The sequence below is a fragment of the Euprymna scolopes genome, chromosome 29 (genome assembly GCF_053919585.1).
Source record: "Euprymna scolopes isolate OS-2025 chromosome 29, ASM5391958v1, whole genome shotgun sequence".
Lineage (NCBI taxonomy): Eukaryota > Metazoa > Mollusca > Cephalopoda > Sepiida > Sepiolidae > Euprymna > Euprymna scolopes.
Genome location: NC_136510.1, coordinates 38,983,356 through 39,010,914, shown reverse-complemented (window position 1 = coordinate 39,010,914; position 27,559 = coordinate 38,983,356). Strand labels below are relative to the sequence as shown.

The following is a 27,559-nucleotide window of genomic DNA, read 5'->3' as shown; positions in this document are numbered from 1 at the left end:
TTCAGCCTTTGAATCTAACAATGTGTTTTATATAAAATATATAGTTTTTATATTTTTTTTGTTTGGCAAATAATTTACGCCGCTAAACTACACATTTACCAAAATAAAAAATAAACGCACGCATTAATGTTTATAAACGTTATTTTTTTTAGGTTCACAAAATCGTGAGTTTTCTTAGGACAGTGATCTCTTCTGCCGAAATATCTGGTGAAGAGGGTATCAGATACTTCTTTTTGGAGGCGATTACATTTACATGTTTTTATCCGTTCTTTTATTTTTGAAATTGTTGTGGGGTTATCCACGTTACCCATGTTGAAAATGATTAATATAGCAGGCGTGTTTCAAACGTGTTTCAAACGAAACTTCATGTCAACCCAGGCAACACTGGATACCCATGCTAGTAAATATATAAATATTTATATGTAATTTTTTCTTTCTTTTCTTTATTGTTTTTTTTCTCCAAACCACAAATCTTTTCGTTTGTTTTTTACAAAGGTGTCACCACTTATCAAGGCCTGGAGGCCACTCGAAGATAACGGTTAATGAGTATACAGTGGTCAAGGGGAACATGTCATAGTAATCTTTAATATTGGAAATTTAGTAAATTGGATTACTTAAGGGGATAGCTCATCAAGAATTTGTTCACATTGGACTTGAAAACAATCATATTGTAGTCGGTTGGAAAGCAGGAAAACAGAACAGAGTTCCACAGATGTGCAGTTCTTAGAAAGAAGCTTTGTTCATGGAATCTACGTTTAGGTTTAGGCACAGATAAAGAGTGGAGGAAATTATTGATAGTAGTTTCAGCTAGTCGAGTATTTTTCATGAATGTCAGAACGGTGGGACCATAGATTGGAGCTCAGACGAGCACTTGCCATGAAAATAACGATAAAGCAGAGACAGGGTTGCAAAGTCTCTTCTGTTGGAAAGAGGTTGCAGGGAAGAGAAAAGGGTATCTCCTACTAGGCTACAAAATCTATTTTGTACTCTGTCAAGGCAAGATAAGCTGCTTCTAACGGCTCCTGCCTGGATATAGCAACAGTACTCTATCATTGGATATACTTTTCTTATACAAGTAGAGAATTGCATCAGCAGTGAGATATCTACTGGAGTGCTAGAACGATCCTACCATTTTTCTAGCAGCTTTGACAACGGATTTGATGTGCGTGTTTCATCTCAGATCGAGAGTAAAGGTCAGACCTAGAAGTTTGTCAAAACACGGGGCCTCACCAAAATGAGAGACATCCATTTTGATTGATGCCAAACGGGGATCAGAGCATTGATGATTGAAAGATAGAAGCTTGGTCTTAGATACATTAAAATTAACCAGTCACCTCTTTCCCTATTGTACCATGGGATCAAGATTGGAGGAGAGAGGATCAGAGAACTTAGTTATTTACAGCCTTTGAAATGTCGCCATAGATGGTTGTGTTGTCAGCATAAATGTCTACGAATGATCTTAGCATGTGATTTGGGAGATCATTGATGTAGATCAGGAAGAGAGTTGGGCCCAGGATGAACCCCTGAGGGACTCCAGCATTAATACTGTGAGTTTCTGATTTCTGCTCATCAGCCACTACTCTTATGAACCTTTCTGAGAGAAATGATTTAATAATTGAAAAGTCATTTCCATTTATACCATAGCTGGAGATTTTGTGGAGTAGACCTTTATGCCATACCCTATCAAAGGCATTTGATATGTCAAGGGCAATTGCTCTAGAAAGGAAGCCTCTGTCAAGAGATTTGCTAATCCTATGAGATATAACTGTTAGCACATCTGCTGTAGATATATCAGAACAGAAGCCATATTGCATGTCACTGAGGAGGTTATTTTTGCTGAGGTGGTCGACTACTTCTCTATTTAACACAGATTATAGCAGATTTTATGATGCACAGAAGACTGATGGGTCTGTCTTGACAGGGAGATGAGCGATCACCTGAATTTTTAAATACGGGACATACTGATGAGGTTTTCCAGAGTATTGGAATGACCTTAAAAGATATCTAATGGTTAAACCCTCATTTGGAAGATGTTAGCAATGTGAAGGTGCAGTATCTGTTAGGGTGGTCTTGTTGGCAAGGCCTAGAATTAACTAACTTCAAACCCCATGTAGAGGGTCCTGGTGCTACTAGATCAGGCTATTTGAAGATACTGACTTTCTGACCAAAGTATATATACTTCAGAATAGATTTTACCAAGCAAGCTGGATCTAAAAAAAACTTTCATATCCTTTTTCTGCAAATCCTCCTGCTACAGGACTTCTGATAAATTTATTATTTTGACTTTGACTTTCCATGTCTCACTGACTTTAGCAGATAGGGTGAATAACTTTATAAGTATTTGCTAATATTTTCTCTCCTCTGATGAGATGGTAGACATCGAAACCCTATAGGTTAAGGAGATTAATTTTCTAAAGTATTCTTTGTCTTGCTTAGAATAATAAAAATTCTTTGATATGAAACTTAACCACTTCATTTCATTTCAATGAGAGTTTTTTGAAATTCATTGAATCACAATTTATATATATATATATATATATATATATATATATATTCCATTCATGTGAAATCTTTTTATCATTTTTCTTTTACCTCCTATTCCCCTTACCTCACCCTTTTTTTTAACCAAGTAAGATCTGTGACTTACTTGTAGTTTCATTAAATACTTTTATATACAAAATCCGATCCTGCATTTTGCTAATTCCTGCCCTCTGATGAGAAGGAGAGTATTTCTTCGAAACTCCGCGGATTAAGGACTATCCACTTATCTTGTGCTTCCTTTTTTAAAATTAAATATGTTTTTAATTCTTTTTCAAGATGTCTTTTAACATGTTTTATTAATCATTTGTTCATATATATATATATATATATATATATATATATATACAAGATACACGTTTTGTTCACAGATTAATAAATATAAGAGAAAGCGAATGGCATGACATAACCGAAGACACAATGAAAAGGTTTTACTCCCTCTCATGGTGGTCGCTACCATACAGGGTAGGTATCAGATCTAGGGCAGAGTCACCTTATATTCACCCACAAGGAATTCTGCCCGCCATGGAGAAAGCATGCTTTTGCGTTCCATTGTCTACGTCTTTCTGCCCAAGGTGAAGAAACTCATAGGTGTTTTTAACAATCACTGTTCCTATTTACTTGCCTCCCCACGAGGGCAAAGTTAGACACAAGGTCGGTTTTAATGTGAGGAAAAACCAACTTCCCAAAAAAGGGGCATTCTGGATAGGAACAAAGATAAAAATTGTCTCAGTCATGAAGGATTTCATCTCCACTGACCAAGGACAGAAAAGATGGAGTGTAGCAGCAGAACAGATACTACACTGTTTTTCTCTGTTATTCCCTACAACTGTATATATATATATATATATAGTACAATTGTATATTATATAATACAACTTTATATATAGTACTGACAAAATATCCCAAAACAGGCCTTTGAATACCTAATTTACATAACTATTTCTTAAACAGTTCATAATAAATTAATGTTTTTAATTTTATTATCCTATGTTTCAATTTCTTAATGCCATCCAAATTAAAGCCAAATTCTGTACTCCTTTGTTGACATTCTTTGTCAGCTGATCTAATCTGACATATATATGAATGCCCTGGAAAAGTCACTTCTGATTTCCCAGTTTTATATTATTCTGTTATTCTGAAAAACAAAAGTTTGTTTTCATATTTTAAAACTGGTAAACATTAATCAGGAGTAACTTTTCCAGGGCATTCATATATATCAGATCAGATCAGCTGGTGAAGAATGTCTATAAAGAAGTACAGAACTTCATTTTAACTTCTGTCCAACACATGTCAGCATGGAAAACATTTAAAATCAAATACGATGATGATAATCAAATCTTATGTGAATTTTTTGAAACAAAATCAATTTATTCAAATCAATAAAAGAAAATATTTTTCTTTCGCTTTGCCTTCCTACAGACACCCGCATATCAATAAAGTGTCGTCATCTTTAAAGATGCCACTCCGTTTACAGAAGGACATACCTGTCGATGCACATCTAAAAGTCCTTGTCGGTTACAAAAACTGGTGAGTTCCATACTTTATCAATGTCGACCATGGATGTTCTCCGACTTTCTCACCGGATGTTCTATTAATTTTTATTTTTTTATTTTCATTGGAAGCTGCTATATTCTTGATGCCAGACGATTTTTGCTTTAACTAAATTTTCTTTCTTTTCATTCTATTTTTCATTCTTTTCTTTTATCTTCTCTTTTCAGATTCTTTTTTCTTTTTCTTTTTTCTTATTTTCTTTGTTCTCCTTATTCTCTTCTTTTCTATCTGTTCTTCCTTCTTCTTTTCTCGTTTACTTTTGTTTTTTCTTTTTCTTTCCTTTTTCTTTTTCGGTCCTGGGTATGACCTTAAACTATATCCAGTGGTGAGGCCCCAGCTTGCGGACTTTGGGGAGTGTGGAGCCACCCTTTAATTACCATTGCTCCCAGGTCCACTCTGACCCGGAGTGGTAGTATCTGTTAGGGTCCCAACTATGGGTTTAATAGAAACCGACTTGAAAACAGCAAATATATTCTATTAAAAAATCTTTCTTCAAAATCATTGGATTTGGCATTAAATAACCCGAAAAGGGTTGGTATGCCGTAAAACAAAAGCAACCAAACAATTTTCCTTTTTCCTTCTCTTTTTCATTTGATATTTTTATGGAAATTGCCCCGACAAGGCATGAAGCCACTTAATGTAAGGAGCTAACAAGAATAAAAGATGATTATAGGAAAAACAGGAGATGCTGTTTGAGCTTAGTCTTGAAAAGACCAAGATTAAAAGTAAGGAGGAAACAGTCAGCAGAAAGGGAGTTCCACAAGCTTGTGGTTCTTGGAAAGAAGCTACTGGAACAGGAAGCTATATTACAATGATGTATCAAAACAGCGAATTGATGAAGACGACTAGACAATGAGTCAGACGAGCCAGAACAAAAGAAGTGGATGCCAGAACTTCTTAGAAGTGGATAGAGTAAATTCAGGAAACTTTTGTCATGTGTTCTTCAGACAATTCTGAGGAACACATGCCATAATAGTTTAGAAAAGACTGAGACTAGCAACATCACGTCTGAAAGAGAATTTGCAGATAAGATCTTCTAATTACCTTGCTTTTCTTCCCTTTATTTCTATCCCTCTCTTTTCTTTGCTTGTATTTTCTTCTTTTTTTTCTTTTTCTTACCATATTATTTTTCTTTTCTCCTTTTCTTTCCTTCTTTCCTTTGCTTTTTGTTCTACTTTTCTGGCTATCATCTTTTCTTTCCATCATCTTTTTTGTCTTTTTTCCTTTGTTCTTCATCTTTGCTTCTCCTCTTCATTTCAGTTAACTGAGTTACTTTCCCTGTGTTGCTTTTAATGTGCACAGTCATCTCACATATATGAAAGTTAAAATAATTTATTAAATAATTTGATATAAACGATTGTTTGGACAGAAGTTTGTACTCCCCCTTTTTTTTTTAATTAATCCCAAACACCTTTTATTTGAATTATTATAACTACTATTCTCATCTTGAGTTTTATTTTTATAACATTTTGGTTGATATAACCTCCAACCTTCTTCAGGTGTATATTGTTAAACTCTTTGAGACATCTTATTCCTGAGTTTGACAAGATTCGCCTGAAGAAGGTTGGAGGTTGCATTGTCCAAAACATTCTGCGAATAACACTCAGATAAGAACATTAATCCGAATAGTCCTATTTATCAATCCTCATCTCCAAAATTGAGAAAAAATCAATAATATATGTCTTTCTTGTTATATTGTTTTGTTTTTGTCTTCCAGTTCTCATTTCCATGTGTTTGAGATCAATTGCCTCGTGCCCCGATTTGCCATGTACATTTTCTGTCAACAATTGACGGTTCCAGAACCGGAAGGATTTGTGAAATTCACTATTAACGACAGAATCCAACGGGTTAGCACTAAATTCATTCTTTTTTTTACCTCTTTGTATTTTTTTTCTTATTTTTTCTTCTTTTCTTAATTTTTCTTCATTCCTTCCTTTCTCTTTTTTATTTATTTTTTCTTCTATTTTTCTTCTCTTTTTTCTTAATTCCTTTCTCTTATTTTCTTTCCTTTTTTATTCTTTTACATTTTTTTTTTGTTCTCTCTGGTTTTCTTCTTTTTCATTTTATTCTTTGTCGTTTTTTTTTTAAGCTATTCTTCTTTCCTCTTCTACTCTGTTTTCTTTCTTTTTTTTTCTTTATGCAGTTTACTTATTCTGTTCTTTTTCTTAAAAGTGGACAGACTAAATTCCTCATCAAAAGGAAGAGTCTATCAGACATGTTCACAGTGTGATGATGTATGGAAGTTAAACCTGACCAGTGAGGGTTGAGGATATGTGTTGCATGGAGAGAAATAATATGAGAACGATATAATGGATGTGTAATCCAAGTCTTAAAGACAAGTTTTAAAGGTTTAGTTTGAACAGTATAGTGAGAGATGTTCAGAACAGCAGGCCTGTTGGTTTAATCACATTGAAAGAATGAATAAAAGTGCTTGGGTTAGTAGATGTAAAACAGTTGAAGTAGCAGATTCAGTTGGCAGAGGAAGGACATGATAAAGATGGATTTAAGAGAAAAAGTTGACATGGTCAGAAATGAGTTTGTTTTGAAAACTCACAATTTTCTAAGGAGAGTAAAAAGTAGATCTTGGGTTTACTTTCGACAACCTTGTAACTCTTGTTTCCTTTATTTTGTCACTTAATCCTCACATTCCATGAGCAACGTTTCTGACAGAGGAGAAATAATTGCTGTTTTCTAGGTCGGAATCTATTCATATAACACTTATTTTTGAAGATTTTTTTTTTTTTACTTTAAAATGGTATTTTTATAGCTCTTTACATCAAGTGGCTTCATGTTTGGTGTAATTTTTTCAAGAAAAAAATAATTGAAAAAGACTAAAAAAAAAAAAAAAAAATTCGTCCAGCAAATTCCAATATGTAAAACAGATGTTAAATGTAATATAATGATTTTTGTTGTTCTTCTTCATGAATTTTTGAGATGAAGATTGATAATTCATATTATTTGGATTAATCGGACTACTGTTCTCATCTTGAGTGTCATTTTCACAATGTTTTGGTTGATGCAAACACTGACCTTCTTAAGATGTATCTTGTTGAACTCAACTCTGGACTCTGCATATGATTTTGAATAGAACCCTTTATTTAATCCACAGAGATAACACACAACACACTCTCATTCTGTCAGTCATGACCGAGTAGAAGTCCTAAGTAATTCGCAATTATTTTCCGAGTATCATTTGCACTGAGGATTGAACCTACATCCTCCAGAAGATTGTCATTTAGAACTGAATTTTACCAAGTATTTTATCCGTTGCAGCACCGTTTCTTATGGACATGACACACCTGAAGAAGATCACAGGTTACACTGGCCAAAATGTTGTGAAAATAACACCCACAATGAGAACAGTAGTCTGAATAATCCAAATTATACGAGTTTTTGCTGTTTATATTTTCTTTTGCCTTATACTTTTCTTTTCATGCTCTCTTCTTCTTTTTTACAATTGGAAGGAAAGAATTTATGGCCTCGGTATTTATAAAAAGGATTAGGGGTGGGAAAGGATGCCATAGAGGTCACAACCATGAAATGAACGACGTAGGAAGTGTGTAGATTCTGACTCCATATAATTAAAGACAGACAAATATTGAAGGTTGAGAACCGATTTTATTTACTACTAACAACTTGTATTAGAAGAGGCAAAGTGCTCGTAGGATGGAATGTGATTTAACGAAGAATGGATTGTCCGATGGAGATATTTGACAGTTTGTATTACGGTGAAATGTTCGTAGAATGTTTACAGGTATGTACGATTTAACAAGGAATGAATGTTCGTAAAACGTTTGTAGGTATGTATGAAATGACAAGGAATGAATGTTCGTAAACGTAACTTATCTTTTGGACGATGGATGTGGTAGGGGTCGGCCGGTCATCCTGCTGTTGGTGATGCGTGTTCTGGCTTGTAACTGGAAAGCGGGTGACTTCTTTCATCAGCAGTTAGCAGCCCGGCGTCTTCGTCTTCTTTTTCCTCCTCTCTCCTGGTTCCCTAAAAACCCTCGTTTTATAGTGGCAAACTGGCTCCCAGTGACTGTGATATTTGAGGTGTTTATTTTAGGTGCGGAGCTCTGCCATTGGTCGATAATTATTTTGTGGTTATCTTATTTTTTCTTCCCAAGCAGAAGCGATGCGTGGAGCCATGTGCAAAAGACGATTTTTCATTTTGTCTCTCATGGTGGATGTGTTAACATCCGGTTCGCTGCTAATTCTTATCATGTTCCCACAAATTACAATATAAAACCAGAAGTTGTAAATGAGTCCTTTTTATGCTGTTTGACTTTTAAAGCAAAATTAATAACCATTCTCTCCTAATTCTCTTTCTTCTCCTTTCCTCTCAGGTGTGCATTTGGATCAACCAGAATTTCTTGTTGAAAGAACCGGTGCAGGCGTCCAACAATCTTCACCTCTCTTTCTTGTCAATGCATAACCAAACACCGCTAGTGCTGACAATGGATCCAGCCAGGCAGGTAAGCAACATAGCCAGCACATCTTCATCTACTCAACCATATGACAGCAGTACTCCAATTTAGGATATATCAGTCTCTTATACAGATAGAGGTTCTTCTTCGTTATAAATCAAAATATTGAATTTCAAGTAAAACCAATGGTACCTACTTAATTGTTATGTTCCAGTGATGAAAATATCGAAACATTACAAAAAACGATAAGGTAAAAAATTAATTATTAGTGAAAATAGTTTTTTTTGCTTACATAATAAACTGAATAGCACTGTGTGCAAGGGAGGTAATTATAAACTGAATAGCACTGTGTGCAAGGGAGGTAATTAATTTCGTTTTAACTTAGGCCAATTCGGGAGAAATGAGTTATTTCCCTTGTGTTTATTTCACATATTAGAAACATAGTGAAATCGTTTTTTCATTTAATCATGTTCTATGTAATACTAGCAGGCCGTCCGGCGTTACCCGGCGATATGCTTAAATATGATATTTTAATTCATGCAGATTACAGAATTATTATTATAAAGACAATTCTCTATCAATTATTATATCGAACGTAATAAATACTAGTGAGATCAAAACTATATATATATCTATCTAAGTGAAAACTGTGTGTGTATCTGTGTGTCTACATTTCTCTACGCAATAACTCTGTCAATTTTAAAGTCTGTAGACTCGAAATTTGATATACCGGGTACTGAGATTTGAGAAAATCTTTGGGATGGGTTTCGGCTAGAAATTTGGCTGTTAAGGGGTCACAATTCAACGATTTGACCTTTGAGAACTCTACCAAACTCCTCCGACAATTTTGGGTCCAAACACTTGAAATTTTAGATATAGGTTCCTTGGACATGGATCTAAGTTAATAACTTGATTTGAGCTCAAAACAATAAATGTTAAAGGGTTATAATAGGAGTCAAATTAAAAAAAATTGACCCTTTTTTTTTTTTTTTTTTGCTCAGCATACACCTCCAAACACCCGGGCAACGCTGGACACCCATGCTAATATATATATGATTTGGGTGCCATCAGCAAGAATCAAAAGCAAAACATTTGGTATATAAGTTATTCAGACATGTGGAAAACTTTTGGATTGGTTTTCAACTGGAAGAAAGGGCTCTTAAGGGGTCAAAATTGAAAAATTGGTACGTAGGGGGTCATTAGATTTTTATCTGTTTGTCAACTGTTTCATGAATGTGCATGCGTGAATCGTTCATGATTACTTATGTTAACAATAAGTAGGTTTGAAAACACTTTCTAAAGATCGTATCAAGCTGGCCTAACGGCTATCATACTTACTGTCTTTAGGTTTTAGTTGTGATCTCAGCTAGAGTATTTTTTTTTTTTTTACTTACAAGGAGTGAACTGTTTAGAAAAAAAACATAATATTCGCATGCGCATGTCTCATTCCATTTTTGTTTTTACTTCTTTTTCTTTTTTTATAGTTTAATGTTATGTTTAATACCTGTGGTATTTCTGTTTATAATAAATAAGAATTCTGCATTAATTAAAATATAATATTCATGCATATTTTATGATCAGGCAACGCCGGACAGCCTGCTAGTATATATATAAATTTCACCTGCCACCCTTTTTTAAAAGATGGAATCACCCGATCGTCAAAGACACCATTTAAGTAACCAAGCCTGGACAATCGCCAGAGTTATATAATTATTAAGATTCCAGAAATATGTTATTACTTGCAACATTACAATTAAGTAAATAACATTGCTTCTAGTTGAAATCGATATAATAAGTAGTTATTAATGTTTTTTTATGAAAACTCAATTTTTCGACTGTTGGATATTGCTATTATAATGAAGAAGAGTCACGGTGGAATATTGTGTCAGCAGTGAAGTACTTTCTGGAATAGTAGAATGAGTCAACCATTTTCCTAACAACCTTAGCAATAGATTTCCTGTAAGTGCTATTATTATGTTTATCATAACCATGTCTGTTCGTTTAACTTCCTTTTGAGTTTTTTTTTTCTCTAGGTGATTATCAAAACGGATGACCTTGATGTGGCTGGAAATATTGTCCAGTCTTTGGCCACATATCTTAAAATTGATGACCTCAACGTTACAGCTCATTTCCCAGAGGAATTGAAGGCTTTAAATGTTCTGATCGAAAAGGTAAAATATGTTTGTTTGTTTTTTATTTGAATCTTCGACTTTACAAATTCGACTGACTGTTTTGACACAAATTCGGTTTATTTTAAGTTTTTTATTTAACAACAACAAAAAGATTTTTTTAATTTCTCATTTCTGTATCTAATAAATTCTTCATTTCTTTGTGGTCTTTAACTCCCAGGTTGATGGATTGAATAGCATGCGACAAACATTGACTGCCAACATTGCGGACCATTCGAACCTGATCCGCAGCATGGTCGTCCGTGCAGAAGATACTCGCCTCATCGGAGACATGTAAGTGTCATTTGAATCTTTCTCTGTCGTACTTTTTTTTCTTCTTGTTTTGATGCTTTCTTTTATTTTGTTCTTTAGTTTTCACATCCCACAAGCGATATTTTGACAACGGAGGAAGAATTGCTGTTTTTCTGGGATGGAATCTATCCGAATAGCATTTAATGCTGGCTAAATTTTTACGTTGAAGTGGTATATTTTTTTTTAGCTCCTTATATCAAATAATTTCATACCTTGTTTGGAGCAATTTCCGAAACACACACAATATATATATACTAGCAAAAGTACCCGTCGTTCACTGGGTTCAGAAACAGCCTACAGAAAATGGACTCTGATTTATGAAAGTATGATAGCTTATGAAAAGGAAGGGTTGTAAAGAGATAGCTTCGAATTTCGGGGTATCAAAACCAAAGTAAAATATGATGAAAGTAAAAATAAAATAGATAAACCCCATAATTTATTATACCATACTTGTTCACACTGAAACACTTATCACAATATTCTGTGGATCTATATTAAAAAAAACCTTGTTAAACTTTGTGACATATTTCCATTCTATGGAGGTCAGGCGCGAACATACACCCCATAATTTTATCATACCATATTTTTTCAAACTGAAACATAATTATCAAAGTATACTTACGCAGATAGATATGAAAAGTCTTTATTAAAGTTTGTGCCTATTTCCATTCTATGGAGGCCAGGCGCGAACGCATATCCCACAATTTTATTATACCATCCTATTTAAGTTAAAACATACTTATCAAAGTATTCTTATGTATATCTATAGCAAAAACACTTGTAAACGTTTTTTTTAATTTTAAATTTTTTTATTTCCATACTTTGTGGACTAGGCGCATACGCAGACCCCACAATTTTAATGAATCATCATTATGCCAGATCAAATATACCCATTCTTGTGTCTCGATACATCTTCTATTATTATATGTGATCAGTTTTCTATAATAGTCAACTATATAGGAGCCTATTCATGACCAGGTATTTATTTGCTCCCCCACCGAGCAAATTAGGCACAAGGCCGATTTTTAATGTGAGGAGTGGAGGAGTGAAGGGGAAATGGGGACCAACTCACCGGGGAGTAGGGGAGCTGTATAGTAACAATTGGTATGAAGGGTTGCCCCTACATTGACCAAGGTCTTATCTGTGGGGTCGCCCCCACATATGGTCTTTGCTTGCAGTATATGCCGGAACAGATGGTATTTATTTGCTCCCCCACCGAGCATATTAGGCACAAGGCCAATTTTTTATGTGAGGAGTGAAGGGAGGGGGAAGGAAAAAGGGGACCAGCTCCCGAGAGGTGGGAAATGGGAGCTGGTTAAAGGTCAGGCATGTGGGGTTGCCCCCACATCTGGTCTTTGCTAGTCATAGCTAGTCATAGCTTGCAGTATCTGCCGGAACAGATGGTATTTATTTGCTCCCCCACTGAGCAAATTAGGCACAAGGCCGTTTTTAATGTGAGGTAAAAACCAGCTCCCCTAAAAGTAGGCAAAAAGGGGGCACTCTGGTTACCAAAAATAATAATTGTCCCAGTATAGAGGGTTTCCCCTCCATTGACTGGTACAAATCATCTTAAGTGCAGTATCTGCCGGAACAGATGGTGTTTATTTGCTCCCCCACTGAGCAAATTAGGCACAAGGCCGTTTTTAATGTGAGGTAAAAACCAGCTCCCCTAAAAGTAGGCAAAAAGGGGGCACTCTGGTTACCAAAAATAATAATTGTCCCAGTATAGAGGGTTTCCCCTCCATTGACTGGTACAAATCATCTTAAGTGCAGTATCTGCCGGAACAGATGGTGTTTATTTGCTCCCCCACTGAGCAAATTAGGCACAAGGCCGTTTTTAATGTGAGGTAAAAACCAGCTCCCCTAAAAGTAGGCAAAAAGGGGGCACTCTGGTTACCAAAAATAATAATTGTCCCAGTATAGAGGGTTTCCCCTCCATTGACTGGTACAAATTATCTTAAGTGCAGCATCTGCCGGAACAGATGGTATTTATTTGCTCCCCCACCGAGCAAATTAGGCACAAGGCCAATTTTTAATGTGAGGAGTGAAGGGAGGGGGAAGGGAAAAAGGGGACCAGCTCCCGAGAGGTGGGAAATGGGAGCTGGTTAAAGGTCAGGTATGTGGGGTTGCCCCCACATCTGGTCTTTGCTTGCAGTATCTGCCGGAACAGATACTACACTTTGATCTTGGCCCAAAGGCCATGGAGGTTGCCTAGTCGTGACCAGACACACACACACACACAGACGTTCAGCTTTATATTATATTATATATATATATATATATATATACTAATGGGTCACCACTAGAGTCAAAAATGCACTGAAGCATAATAAGGGTTAATAAATGTCGAATGAGGAACAATACTATGAAAGGATTGGAAAACGATGTGCGGAATTTAATTACTTTAGAGAATAACTTGATAATCTGTTGGTATTGGACTAGCCTTAATACCATCAGACAACGCTGTAGTCTACACAAACCATGAAAGCTATAGACCAGAAGACTCTAGTTTCGCCCATGTTTGGGCTCATCAGTAGAATATACCCAAGCTCAGGATTTGAAATCTTGAGTTGCTTGCATGTGAGGTGAGTACTTTGTCACCTGGGTCATCATGCCATCTACAAGAAAATTTAATTTTTATTAGTTTTGGTTTTGGTACTTGTGTAGAATTTGAACCAGACGTAACTAACTGGCCGCTCGGCTTTGCTCGAAATATGACGTCAACTGCCAGCTTTTGCTGAACGTCGCTGATTATCAAATCGTAACAACGCTACTCAAGAAAATACTGGAGAAAACATTTAAATATAATAAAATCACCAGATGAAAACAAGAAAGACCTACCGTAACAATGTCTATTTTATCCTTGTAAAAAAATTTTTCAGTAAAAAAAAAAGTAAACAAACAAGATTTGTTTTTTTGTTTTTTTTTGCAACCAAAATTAAGTAAACCATTTTTTTGTGTTTTTCATATTTTTAAAAAGTACTTTTTAAAAAGTACTTTTTATGTGTTTTTAACATATTCTTTTTTTTTTTTTTGCATTTTTCTTTATTTTTGTAACTAATATAAAGTAAACTTTTGTCGTTTGTTTTTTTTTTTTCTTTTCATGAACAATTTTCTTTTGTAGAGTGACTAGGCAACCGTTTTTTTTTTTTTTTTCTTTTAATTAAATTAAGACAGCCGGGATATTTCCTTAGGATTAGGTATACTTTTCCACAGTCGCATTTTTTCTTTGCAGCTATTAATCGTTTTGTTTGGCAATATGAAATGATATCTTTCGGCATCTGCAACTCCAAGGTGGAGATATTCATCTTGTATAAGGTTGTTAGGAATGACCGTTTGAGGGTGTTTGTTTTTGAACAAAAAAATGGTAAAAAAAATACAACTTGTTTTTTTGTTTTTTCCCAATAATAAAATAAAAAATTTATTAAAAAAATAAAACATAAATTGTTACGGATAGGTCATTGTTTCTTTTTTTCAATTTAGTGGGGGTTTTTTCTGTTAATTTTATATTTAAATGTTTTCTTCAGTGATTTTTTTTTTTGAGTAGCAGTTGTTATGCTTTCATAGTTGATGTGTTTCGAGCAAAGCCGATCGGACATTGAATTACATCTGGTCCAAATTGTGCCCAAGTACCTTTTAATTTTATTCTCCTCAAGATATATTGCTATTGAAGCATAACCAGCCAGATTTATATGAGCATTCGAAATGGAGAGTTGTGCAGAGAGATGTTTGTTAACATTACATTTAAATTTCTGCATGTTTATATACAGTCAGAGAACCAGGGAGCAGAGAAGTAACTCCACATTATTTTGTAAATTCAATATTCCTTCTCATATTAACTGGCCTTAATAGTTAACAAAAATAGAAAAATAAGGAAAGTAAATTTCAAAATATGTTATTTCTTTTTTTATTATTTTATTTTTTATTTTTTTATTTTTCAGGAAAACCATGAAACGCGGTTATATTGAGTTGTACAATTTGAATCGGGATTTGGTACGTGATTACAATATTCGTTGCAATAATCATACAGAACTCGTATCATATTTGAAACAAGTTAACCTTGTCATCCAGAAGGCATCACGTCTACGAGGTAAATCCATTTTTTCATTCTTTCTGTAGTTAAATTATTAATTGCTAACTATTCTTTATATTGAATTAACAATGTCCAGTGTTAAATTCGACACACTGTTGTCAAAGCTCACTATTCCAAAATCCAAATCAACTCAATCTCTAAAAACCAAGTTTTTTATTCAAACTAGCAACATTTCATTTGCATATCATCAAGCAATCATGTTAGTTTGCGTGATCATTGAGGATAAAATTAACTGGGCATCACGATTATTTTTTTTATCCAGCAGTTGAACCCTACAAAACATTCAGACATGTGCACGTTTTTGACTCAAGCAATTTTTGCACTCATCACAATTTTCGCTACAGTTTCTCTGGAATTTCGGGCTTATTTGATGTTCTTTTATTAATTGACAGAATTTCAAGTTTTACAATTCTTGAAAATTGAGTATTTTTTGTAGATATTCCTGAGATAAACATTGTGGCTAGTTACATGTGTCTGATTATTTTCATCATCTTTGGTGTTATTATTGTAATGTTTCGGCTGTTGCATTCTCGGACATTTTTCAGTTTTTTTTTGGGGGGGGCGCTTATACAGTTTAGTCAAGGCATTAAAAACTGAAAATATTGAAAAATGTTATATTGTACATACTTGTCATAGTCTGAAGTTCTCTGAAAAAAAAAATTTCACTTAATTTCATCAAGTAGTTTTTTATTTTACAGTGAAAAAACAATTTGTTATGATACCAAGCAAAAGCATATTAATTTATTTTTATTTCGGACTATTATTAGTTGTTGTTTTCATCTTTATTGGTTGTTGTTTTTCACAACGTTTCGGCCAACTATTCCTCTGGCCTTCGTTGTGAAACGTCGTGAAAAACAACAACTAATAAAGATGAGAATAATAGTCCGAAATAAAAATATATTAATATATATAATTCTCATCTCAAAAATGAATTCCAATTAAGGAATAATATATATACCAATCGGTACGAACCCGACTATGGAAGAGCAGATAATAATAAACGTGGATTTATAAGATCAAAGAATCCAACCTTGATCGTCCTTCGGGGCCCATGGCGCAGTTGATAGAGACATTGAATCTCTACGGTTCCAGATAGACATTGTCTGAAGATAGCGGTTTCAATCCTACTCAAAGCCAGCCAGAGGTTTACTTGGCCAAAAACATGGTAAGATGACAACAACTATGGATGGCAGTGATTGCTGAGAATGCAGTCAGGAGGTTCGAAGTCCCTATCCGTCATGGTTACCACCTGACGAAGGCCAGAGGAATAGTTGGCCGAAACGTCGTGAAAAACAACAATCAATAAAGATGAAAACAACAACTAATAAAGATGAGAATAATAGTCCGAAATAAAAATAAATTAATATGTATAATGCTCGTCTCAAAAATGAATTCCAATTAAGGAATAATATATATACCAAGCAAAAGGTTCGATTTTTTAGGAAGAAAAGCTAGTAATAAAGATGGGGTGGGAGTGTCGGCGCTTTAACTGGAGTTATCTCCTTTTGACGTGTTCAACAAATTTCGTAATGGCTGACTTCAACGCGCTCTCAAAAAAACGTGTTTTTCTGCTGTAAAATAAAAACTACTTTATCAAATTAAATGGAATTTTTTTTCGGAGATCTTCTGTTCAAAACAGATACGAACAATATAACCATTTTTCGATATTTTCATTTTTTTAATATCTTGACTAAACTGTACAAGTGCCTTTTTTTGTCATAGTAACTTCTTGAAATTTGGAACTGAACCCTTCATTTACTCCACCAGCGTAGCGGTTGAGAGATGATAACCAGTTTGTATGCAAGAAGTGTAAGATGATGGAGATGGATGTAGATGTGAAGAAAATATATTTGAGGTAGTTCAGAAGTTTTGTTATCTGAGTGATACCATTGGAGCACAGGGCGGAGCAGGTGCTGGTGTGATTGCAAAAACTAGGAGTGGATCGAATAAGTTCAGGGAATTTCTGCCGTTACTAACCAACAGAGAATTACCAGTCCACCAAAAGAAGAGTTTATCAAGCATGTGTTTACATTATGATGATATATGAAAGTGAAACCTGGCCGGTAAGGGTTGAGGACATGCATTGCATGGAGAGAAATGAGGTAAGAATGATATGATGGATGTGTAATGAGTGTCTTAAAGACAGCTTTAGATCTGATGATCTCAGATTAAATATGAACAGTATAGGGAGATATATAGTGGCACTCATAGATGGGTTGAATTGGCTTCCTCCAAAGGAAGAAGTTTCATGGGAGTATGAAATTCACAAACGGTCCCCAGTTGCATGTATATTCCCGTTAGAGATGATGGCATTTTGTTTTTGCAGCTCTTGCAAGGAGGTGTCGACAGCCTCCTACGTACAGCACCTGATATTCTCACCCATCTGGTGCTGGTCAGGCTCAACGTTGCTTAACTTCGGTGATCCAATGAGAACCGATGTGTCAATGTGATTATGCTGTATATAGGAAGATGTGTGCAGAACAGAAAATCTTGATGATATGGACATGTTGAAAGAATGAGAGTTCTTGGGCAAGTAGATATAGAACAGTTGAGGTAGCAGGGTCACTTTACAGGAGAAGACAAAGAAAAGCATGGGGAGAAGTGATAAGAATGAATTTGAAAGAGGGATGATTAAAGCCTGGCCAGAGATAGGTCGGTTTGGAAGTTTCAACAAAGCGTCCAACATCCGCCAGCATAAAACATATTAAACCGAATGAAGTGATGGTTAGACTGCTACGATTAATTAATTTTTATTTATGTAAAGTTAAATATGTTTATATGTGTAGGATTCACTCCTAAACTAATTAATCGATCATTGTGAATTTTGGAACACAGCTGTTTGGTGTAATAATAGCAAATATGGATTAAATTTAGTTTTAGTTTGATGCAAAAAGAGCAAAGAAGGAATGGAAGCTCTTTGTGAAAATTCAGATGTCACTGATTTTTGTGAAATTTTAATCATTAATATTAAACATCAAGTAAGAATAATTTTTTGAATTTAAGTCTCTTTGGAATATTTCAAAGAGTTTTTAAGAAACATAATATAGTCACAACCTATTTTACAAGTACAGGATACGATGACCCTAGGAGACGTTTTTTTAGGTTACAATGTGGAATACAATGTTTTTCCGGACCCTGGTTACAGTATTTGCCCCGCCTTACATTGTTATTTATAATGTTATTTGATTATATACTGTACTGTATTTTGTTAATAATTTTTAATGCCGTATCCCGGGGTTCTACTGTATTTTGATAGCAAATGCTCTGATGAACTCAAAGTGCTAATACCCTCTCAACGACAATACCCTCAACAAACAGCAAAATCCCACCTCTTCACTGGAGAGATCCCTAGATGCTGTAAAGCTTTCTATTCAAATAGCTTTTTCCCTAGGACTGCTTCACTTTCAAATTCTCTCCTGGGCCTTGCTTCCCTGACTGTACTGACATGCAAAAATTCAAGTGTAATGTAAACAGACATCTTGCTGCCCAACTCCCTAAATAGTATTGCTGCAAATCTGGTCCCAAATAGTAGCCCCTCACGATTAAGTGGTTCTGTGCCTTATTTGGAATGAAAAAACAGTAAAAAAAAACATATTTGAAAATTCGAATATTTCAGATTTCCATGAAAAAAATTCAAATATTTCAGATTTGCATTAAATCTAATCCTTAATCACTAGACACCAATTGAGCAAGATTCCCTAAATTTCATTTTTTTATGACTTCTTAAACTTAAGCCTTGATTTTTATTTGAGATTTCTTTTTAATTATTGTTTACTTTTCTTGTAAAAAAAAACAAAATTGGCAAAACAAAAATAATTTTCTTTCCTTTTTTTTTTTATTCATCAGTCGGCAAATACAAAACGCAAGTGGTGACGTTGTGTCGAGCAGCCATCAAAAACAACAACATCAGTGCTTTAGTGAAAATCATCACGACAGGTGCTTCTTAGGCACACACCACACAGGCACACGCACGCATATGCATACATGTCAGACATCTTTGCAACTGTTTAAGTTTGGAAACAGCAGTCAGAATCGCTGATGAAAGTTTTACCGCCGATCGTACCATCCAAAGAAATTCAATATTTTTTTGTTTTCTTTTTTTTTTTGTCAGCCATTCGAACATTTACAGCATGTTTTCTGGAAATCAGAATTCGTGAGAAGGCAGCCACATTGGTTTAGTAAGTACGTAGGTCAATTGTGGTCGAGAGCGACTCAAAGGCTCCCTGGGTGCCATCAGCTAGAATCGAAACCAAAACATTTAGCACTCCAGCCATGTTAGCTACCATTTGAGCTAACACAGCAGATAGATAAGAAAGTTATAAAATTAGACCACTTTTAGCTATGATTAGTTTATGCATGCGCAAACTAATAGAAATGTCGGCAAATTGAAATGAACATTTTGTATTTCAAATTGCCGACTTCTGTACACATTATTCATCAATCCAAAGATTTTACTCATTATTAGTGTATGATTACTATTTCCTGTGAATTCCAGCAGTTTAAGAGTTTATCAGTTAAATATTTACACACAGACACACAGACACACATACAGACATTTACTGTTTTATTTATTATTAGTTATTACACAAAGATGTAGGGGAGGATGCCACTCCTTTCCTTGGATTGTTCCACTTACTCTTGATCGACAATTTGTATAACAGCACTTCAGCGTTTATATAAAAAGTAAAGTGGTTGACTATAGGTAAAGGCAACCCAAAGGCTCCATTTTTATTGGCTACTACATCGAGATATAGGGGAGGATACTACTCCTTTCCTAAAATTAGTCCACTTGCCTTTGATCCTCCCTTTATAATGCCGAGTGTTTAATAAGGGAGCATCAAGCAACATTTTTCGAGTGTTTGGTGTGACTTAACTGAGGATTGAACCCTGGTCTCCCAGCCCATTAGTGAACAATCAGTTATAATCAAGATTGTCTGCTCTTTTTGACTTCCGGTTTCTGTTGTCCATTTGACTGGATAATTAGACATGGTCAAGCAGACAAGGAAGCCATTCTTAACATGGAGAAATGGGGAGGGAGGCTTTCATCTCATCTGAGAGGAAGATCATCATTAATCAGAAGGGACCATATCTTGCTTGTCATCGTCATCCCATATGTAGAGCAGAAACTGAAAGTCAAAAAGAGCAGGTAATCTGGACTATAACCAAACATTCTAACTATTATGTAATTTTTTTTTTTTTTTTTTTTTTTGAACATTAGTTTCCAAAAAAAAAAAAAATAATGAACATTTTAAAAATAGATCAGTTTAATCTACACATTTCATAACGGAAATGCTATTTTAAACTAAAGTTAGATAAGATCTAAGATTAGGTATTGTTGCCACATCTTTCTTTCCTCGACAAAGTACAAAACCGACTTTGAAATCTAGTGGGGAATGCCTTCTTCTCCACCCTACCACCCCTTTCTTTACTCATTATTTTCGTGGCGGTTGCTCAACTGAACTTCAATCTACACCCCCCCTCTATAAAACATTCACAACAAAAACTCATCTAACTACCACCACTATCAATAAATTCCCTTTCTTCCTCTGTGTACCTAGAACTAAGTGGAACTTCCACGATCAAAGTTTTTTTTCCCATCTGTTGAATACAATATAGTGGGGCTGCTTCTCAGCTAAATTTAACATTGCTGTTTTCAAGACCAATGTAAACAAGTTCTTGTTGAACCGTCCTTTCAAATAATGAATTCTAACCAGTTTACCAATCTCCTTCATGTTTCATTGTCCACCTGCCAAAATCAATGATCGTTATCCTTGAGTGGCCTCTGGACCTTGATATGCAATGACTAGTTAAGAAAAAAAAACATAGTCAGGAAAGAGCTATACAATACAAAAATATGCTGAGTCAGTAGATAGAGATTTTTCTTTTTTTACAAGACAGTCACCACTTATCAAGGCCTGAAGGCCACTCGAGGTTGTGTGTACGGTGGTCATCCAGACAACAGTGTAGTAATTGTTATTGGTTAAAATTGGGTGTAATTTTATTATTTAAAGGGGTGGCTCAACAAGAACTTGTTTACATTGGACTTGAAGATGACCAAGTTGTAGTCAACTGGAAGACAGACCAGCGGGACAGTTCCACAGGTGGGAAGAAGCTTTGGTCATAGAATATGCATTTAGATTTAGGCACAGATGGAGAGTGGGGGAAATTGTTGATAGTGATAGTAGACAAGTGTTTTTTGTGAAGGTTTGGCTAAGGGGAAAGGCTCAGACGAGATGTATTACAAAGGTCGTGTTGAGTCTGGGTCTTTTATCCTGTTAGTCTTTTGTTAGTCTTTCTCTACTACTATTATTTCCATGGAAAATGCTCGACTGAGCTTCAATCCCTGGGTCATCCTTGTAAAACTTTCGCAGTAAGAACTCGTCTTATTACCACTGTTGTAAACAAAAGATTTTAATATTCTTTCTTCATCCTTGTACATATATATATATATATATATATATATATATATTTATGGCATAATCACTTTGACACACAGGTTCCCTTCAGATCACCAAAGTTAAGCAAAGTTGATCCTGATTAATACTAAAATGGGTGACTATTTGTTGTATGTACTCTCTGCTTAGCATTGTTTTCGATTGTCCTGGAGTTCTCCTTGCTACTGAACTTAAGCAGTGCTGATTCAGGAGGGGTGTGGTTGGGGTTGTGAAACTCTTGCCTCACTTACAGGGTGTATCCATTGTCTTTCGAGACTAAACAAAGGCATTTTTTTTGTATATCTAAAAGCTTTAAGCTGGTTATTGAAAACGATCGCATTTGAAATCAGTACCACCAAATAATGTTAGAACACCTACTACTACTAGTTATTTTTTAGTGTTATATTTTTTAGTGTTATATTACACAAAATCATTAGTGACAGAAGGACAGGAAAAAAGGACTCATGCCTTTGTATTTATTTGTGAAGCTTTAAAAAGAAGTGTTAACAAATTTCTAAAACTTTTTCAACGGAAAATTCAGAAAGTTGAATTGGGAAAAGACAAAAAGAGGGAAATTCCAGAGTAAAAATTTGTTAGGCAAGTTTTTTTTGTCATTATTTTAGGCCAAAAATGTGTGTTTGAGTAAAAAAAAAAAAAAAAATGCCTTGAAATTGCTTTGAGAAAAAAGTTGCACAAATAGACACTTGTATGGTCACAAAGACAGGAGTTGTATTTGCATGACTATTTGCTTTCAACTCTTTCAGTGTCTCTTAAATTTAGTGCGATGTTAAAAGGGCAGAAATTTTTTTTTTAAATAATCCTAGCCATTAAAATTTCAAACATTTTTTTTTAATAATCCTAGCCATTAAAATTTCAAACATTTTTTTTTAATAATCCTAGCCATTAAAATTTCAAACATTTTTTTTGATAATCCTAGCCATTAAAATTTCAAACATTTTAAAAAAAATAATCCTGGCCATTAAAATTTCAAACATTTTTTAATAATAATAAAATTTCAAAACATTTTTTTAATAATCCTGGCCATTAAAATTTCAAACAAATTTGCTCGCTCACATTAAACTGATCTCATGTCCAATCCGTCCTAACTATTGACAGAAAGGTAGGTGTGATGAATACCAACAAGAAGTGGAATGAGGAATCCGTTCAAAATTTGTGATGTTGATTTCAGAAACCAAAAAAAAAAATCACTTGTTGCATTTCAAGTTTACAATTTGAATAATAATAAATGCTTTTTGTGGACCCCAAATTTGTTTTTATTTTTGACAGTTTCTACTCAATTAGAAAAAAATGTTTTTATTTTTTAATAAGACATGAAAGGCTTTCCCAGCTGACTACAACATTGTTGTTTTCAAGTCCAATGTAAACAAATTTTTGTGAGAAGTTCTCTCAAATAATAAAATTCTGCCAAATTTGCACCATCATTACCAATCATCGCGATGTCTTCCCACCATCCACTTGACATTTATTTACCTTTTTCCTATGATGACCTTGATAAGTGGTGACTCTTGAATGATAGGGAAATACTTCCAAACCACAAAAAAGAATTAGTTTTGTTAACAGTTATTTGTTGACTATTTCTTTTCTTCACCTTTTTTGTTGGAAATTCTACATTATCGCCAAAAGTTTTATTTGCTTCAAAATTCACAACTAATACACACGTAATTTAATTTACTAGCTTAAAGTTTTGAATTTGCGTGTAACAATTTCTTGTTGATGGATTCTCTCGCCCCCCCACCCCCCACCCCTCTCAAGGAGGAGATAATACTTGGGAAGATTATGTAATCACAATAGAACAGATACTATACTACCCACCTCCTAAATCAAGCACATTAATAGAAGCTAGCGGGACCTGTGGAAATTCCACAGGAGACTCATTCAATATATCCAAATATGAATATATTAATATTGGCATTCTGTAGATGTTCAGCATAAATAGAGAAGCTCTGATATGATTGTAGCTCTTTTGTTAAAGCTGCAAAAGTATTTATCTAAGCTAGCAGGAACGCTTGGCGTAGCCTAGTCACAAAGTACACTGAAATATGATATTTTAATTCTTGCAGATTTTGTATATATTATTATAGAGTTAATGTTCTATCAATTTTTATATATTATAAAGTTGTGATTTCAAAAAAAAAAAAAAAATATAGCCATATGAGTTGGGTGTAGCAGCTTGAATTAAAACCAAAACTTATGAAAATAATGAATGTTTTTATATATAACTTGAGTTCCTTCAGCTATAATCAAAACCGAAACCAAAATTTATTAAGAATTCTTGATAAAATCATTTATAAGAAAAATTATTTATTACAAGAAATGAAAGTTCATAACAGTTAACCAACAATCACGTGGATGTAAACGTGACACACAAAATAAATAACACATGTGCTATCCTATTAATATATAGATAATAGTAGACTTTCAGCTTCATACAGACAGATACCAAATTTCCATTAGTATTTAATTTATACCGACTGTTTTGACGTGGCATTGCATATTTTTTTTTTTTTTTTTTTTTTTTTAACATTTTCACCCCAAATAAGGCACATTGCCACTTTGGTGTAGGGGTCTACTATCAGGGGCAGCAACTACTCGGCACTATGTTGGGATTTGGCCAGCAAGATGTCGGTTCACGTTACACTTGAACTTTTGCATGTCAGTACAGTTGGGGAAGCAGGGACCTGGAATGGAATTCCAGTCTAGCGGTTCTGGGGAAGAAACTACTGGAGTAGAAAGATCTTTTACATCTAGGGATCTCTACTGTGTGGAGGTGGGATTTAGCTGCCTGTCGGGTTTGTCGAGGGTGTCTACATCGTGGGGGCACAAGTGTCTGCAGTTCGCCAGAGCATTCACCATTAAAATACTTGTAGAACAGGCAGAGGGATGCAACATTTCATCAATGAGACAGAGGCTAAAGCTTAGATGCCAGTTCAGGGCCTATCAGATTGGCGACTTTCTTTTGAACCTTGTCTAGGAGCGAGAGACTAGTAGCAGATGCACCAGACCAAATGTGACAGCAATACTCCATACATGGGCGAATGGTGGCCTTATAGAGGTACAGGATACTTTCGGGTGTTAGTAGTTTTCTAGCATGGTAGAGAGAGCCTACCTTCTTCGCAGCGGCCCTGGAAATACTTTCAATGTAATTGTTCCAACTCATGTTTCCAGTGAACGTTAGGCCAAGGAGTTTGAAAGATGTACTCTCAGATAAAAGTCATTGGCCATTGCTATTGGTGGCAGAGAAGGTTTCTTGTAATTATTGAAGGAAACCAGTTTAGTCTTGGCAGCATTGAATGTGACCATCCATTTTTGTCCCCATTCCACTACAGATTGGAGGTCATCTTCTAGTGTTTTTGCCATTTCTTTAGATATGTGTTTATTTGTTTTCCTGTTGTGCCTGTTATAGAGTGTGGTGTCATCAGCATATATACCCATCTCAGAGGCAATTTTGTCAGGGAGGTCATTAATGAATATTAGGAACAATAGAGGTCCAAGGATAGACCCTTGAGGCACTCCCGCATTTATATCATATTGTTTAGATGTATGACCGTCGAGGACAACCTGGATTTTTCTCTTATCTAAGAAGGATTTAATTATGTTAAGTATTCTACCAGTGATACCGTATGATCTAATTTTCCTGAAGAGATGCTCATGCCATACCCTGTCAAAAGCCTTAGATATATCTAGAGCTACCGCTCTGCCCTCCCCCGCTTTGTCCAGTGAATGGTATATACGTTTAGAGATTACAGTGAGGATGTCTGCTGTGGAACAGGCTTGTCTAAATCCATATTGTTTGTCAGTCAGAAGTTTAGCATCTGTGGTGATGGACTACAGCATGGTTAATTATGGTCTCAAATATTTTGGCAAAAAGTGGGAGGAGGCTAATGGGGCGATAATTTGATGGGTCAGTTCTTTCGCCAGAATTCTTAAATACTGGTACCACAGAAGCAATTTTCCAACAGCCCGGAAAGCAAGATTCATTAAGGCATTTGTTGTAGAGTTTGGAGAGAACTGGAGCTACTTTGGCTGAGCACTTTTTTAATAGCACAGCTGGGCATAGGAGTATTTTTACTTCCATTTATATTTCCCATTTTTTGTAAAACTGTCAATGAGCATCAACATTGTTCCAATACTTGGTGTAACATGAAAATTTGGTCAATACAATTCTTACCCCAGCAAAAGCCACATTGGTTAGGCCTAGTGCACTCATCATGCACTTGCCGTAAGCGTCTGAAGAGGATAATTGCAGAAATTTTCGATGCAACATTTCAGATGCAACGGAAAATTTTATACAACTAGGTCAACAGTTTCTGGACAATACTTACCTCAGTTAGCAACCCATCTTCAGTTATCGGCTTTATTTTTTAGCTTCTTTATGATTTCTGCAATAGAGACATCGCAATCACATTCATAAGGAATCGTGATTTCTTGATTAGGAAGAAGGCCATGGTTTAACAGCTTTGCAAAGTGCCGATGCCAATGTTGGGATCTTTCCGCCATATTTGTGTAGTGGGGCAGGTTATCTCAATATTCCACGGGCCCCAAAGGGTGATCAAGTTTGTGATCAAAACGTGGTGAGACGACAACTATGGAAGGCAGTAATTGCTGAGGATGCAGTTAGGAGATTCAGAGTTCCTATCCCGTCGCAGTTACCACCTGAAGGCCAGAGGAATAGTTGATTGAAACAACAACTAAGAAAGATGAGGATGATAGTCTGCAATAAATTAATAAATGCTGCTCATCTCAATAATGAATTCCAATTAAGTAAAAAAAATATATAGATATATTTTTTTTTAAGGCTCTCAAGATTCATACTAGAATTGTCCACAAGGACTCATGGTGTAAATAAAAATCAGTTCTAAGTAACACTCTTCTTAATGTTGGTGGTTCAATTCTTAGTGCGGGTTGATACTAAGAATACAATTGTGAATTACATAAGACTTTTACTCAGTCATGGCAGATCAAATGAAAGCATAAAGGCTTCCATTCAAAATTCCATGTATAACGATGACGGTACCTGCAGCATTCCCACCGTTACAACCACACCGGGCACACCGGCGTCCTTAATCTCGTCGGATTCCACTCGATGTGGCAGGTGTTCTTTGATCGTACCTTGTCTCGTTACAAGTTGACCTGTTGATCGTCCTTACCGACTGTGTTTTCATGGAGGGGCGCTTTTCCTCTCGATCGAATTGTCTTTCTTTCCATGTGTAGGTAGTCTCCGGGTACATCAATCACTCCGCTGGTCCTTGCGGCTTGCTGCAAAATCAAGTCCTCACCACAACAAACAGAACTCCGGGTTCTAACAGTAACAAACTATTTATTGTTTTCATTACTTCCTAGCAACTATTGTTTAATTTGAGGCGACTGACTATAGCAGTGAACGATGTAAGACCAGACCACACAGGCTAGTTCCCATCATAACATCAGGCCCTGAAGGGCTCCCAAATTGGGAGCACTTGATTAGCCCAGCCGTTCGGTTTGCTGGCTACGACTCTTCTCCGTTCAGAATTCCTTTTTCTAAATCCAACCCCTTTTTCCCCATCTGTCCTTAAGAGAGTGGTTACAAACACCTTTCTTTCTTTCTCTTAGAGCTTATCTCTACCAAACCTCAACCCCCACCTGCACTGAGGTTTTTACTTATTACCAATTAGGCGTGATTAGTCACCCCAGGTCGAACAATGCCTGGCGGTGACTCCTACTCTTGACCCCCATTCTAAGCTGTCAGCCTTAATCAGCCAAGAATCTCTGGATTTATTCAAACCTATCAACAGGGGTTTTCAAAACATGTTAACAGATATATAACGACAATGAAATAAAAACAATTAATATTTGCTTTTTCTCTTTCTGACAAAATCCTGTAGACATTTCTGTTTAAACAACATCAACACCCCCTCTTCTGCCCTCTCTTCCTCTATCCCGTCCGGTCAAACACCCCCCTCACTACAATATGCACCTCGCTGCATGCATCCATGACACTAAATAGTGTCATACATGTAGATTTCTGAGTTTGAC

The 27,559-nt window shown here is 35.4% G+C and overlaps 1 protein-coding gene across 3 annotated transcripts in view; it reads left to right on the top strand.

The window, feature by feature from the left end:
- LOC145252603 (BBSome complex member BBS2-like) overlaps window positions 1-20,329 on the top strand; it is a 114,752-nt gene extending 94,423 nt beyond the window's left edge. For all 3 annotated transcript variants that reach the window (XM_080112300.1, XM_080112301.1, XM_080112299.1), the window contains exons 16-22: window positions 3,961-4,068; window positions 5,810-5,939; window positions 8,439-8,567; window positions 10,553-10,690; window positions 10,869-10,981; window positions 14,941-15,089; window positions 18,939-20,329. In XM_080112300.1, coding sequence (XP_079968426.1) covers window positions 3,961-4,068; window positions 5,810-5,939; window positions 8,439-8,567; window positions 10,553-10,690; window positions 10,869-10,981; window positions 14,941-15,089; window positions 18,939-19,039 — 868 coding nt within the window. In that variant the 3' untranslated portion in view covers window positions 19,040-20,329. The remainder of the gene's footprint in view (window positions 1-3,960; window positions 4,069-5,809; window positions 5,940-8,438; window positions 8,568-10,552; window positions 10,691-10,868; window positions 10,982-14,940; window positions 15,090-18,938) is intronic.
- The last annotated feature ends 7,230 nt before the right edge of the window (window positions 20,330-27,559 follow it).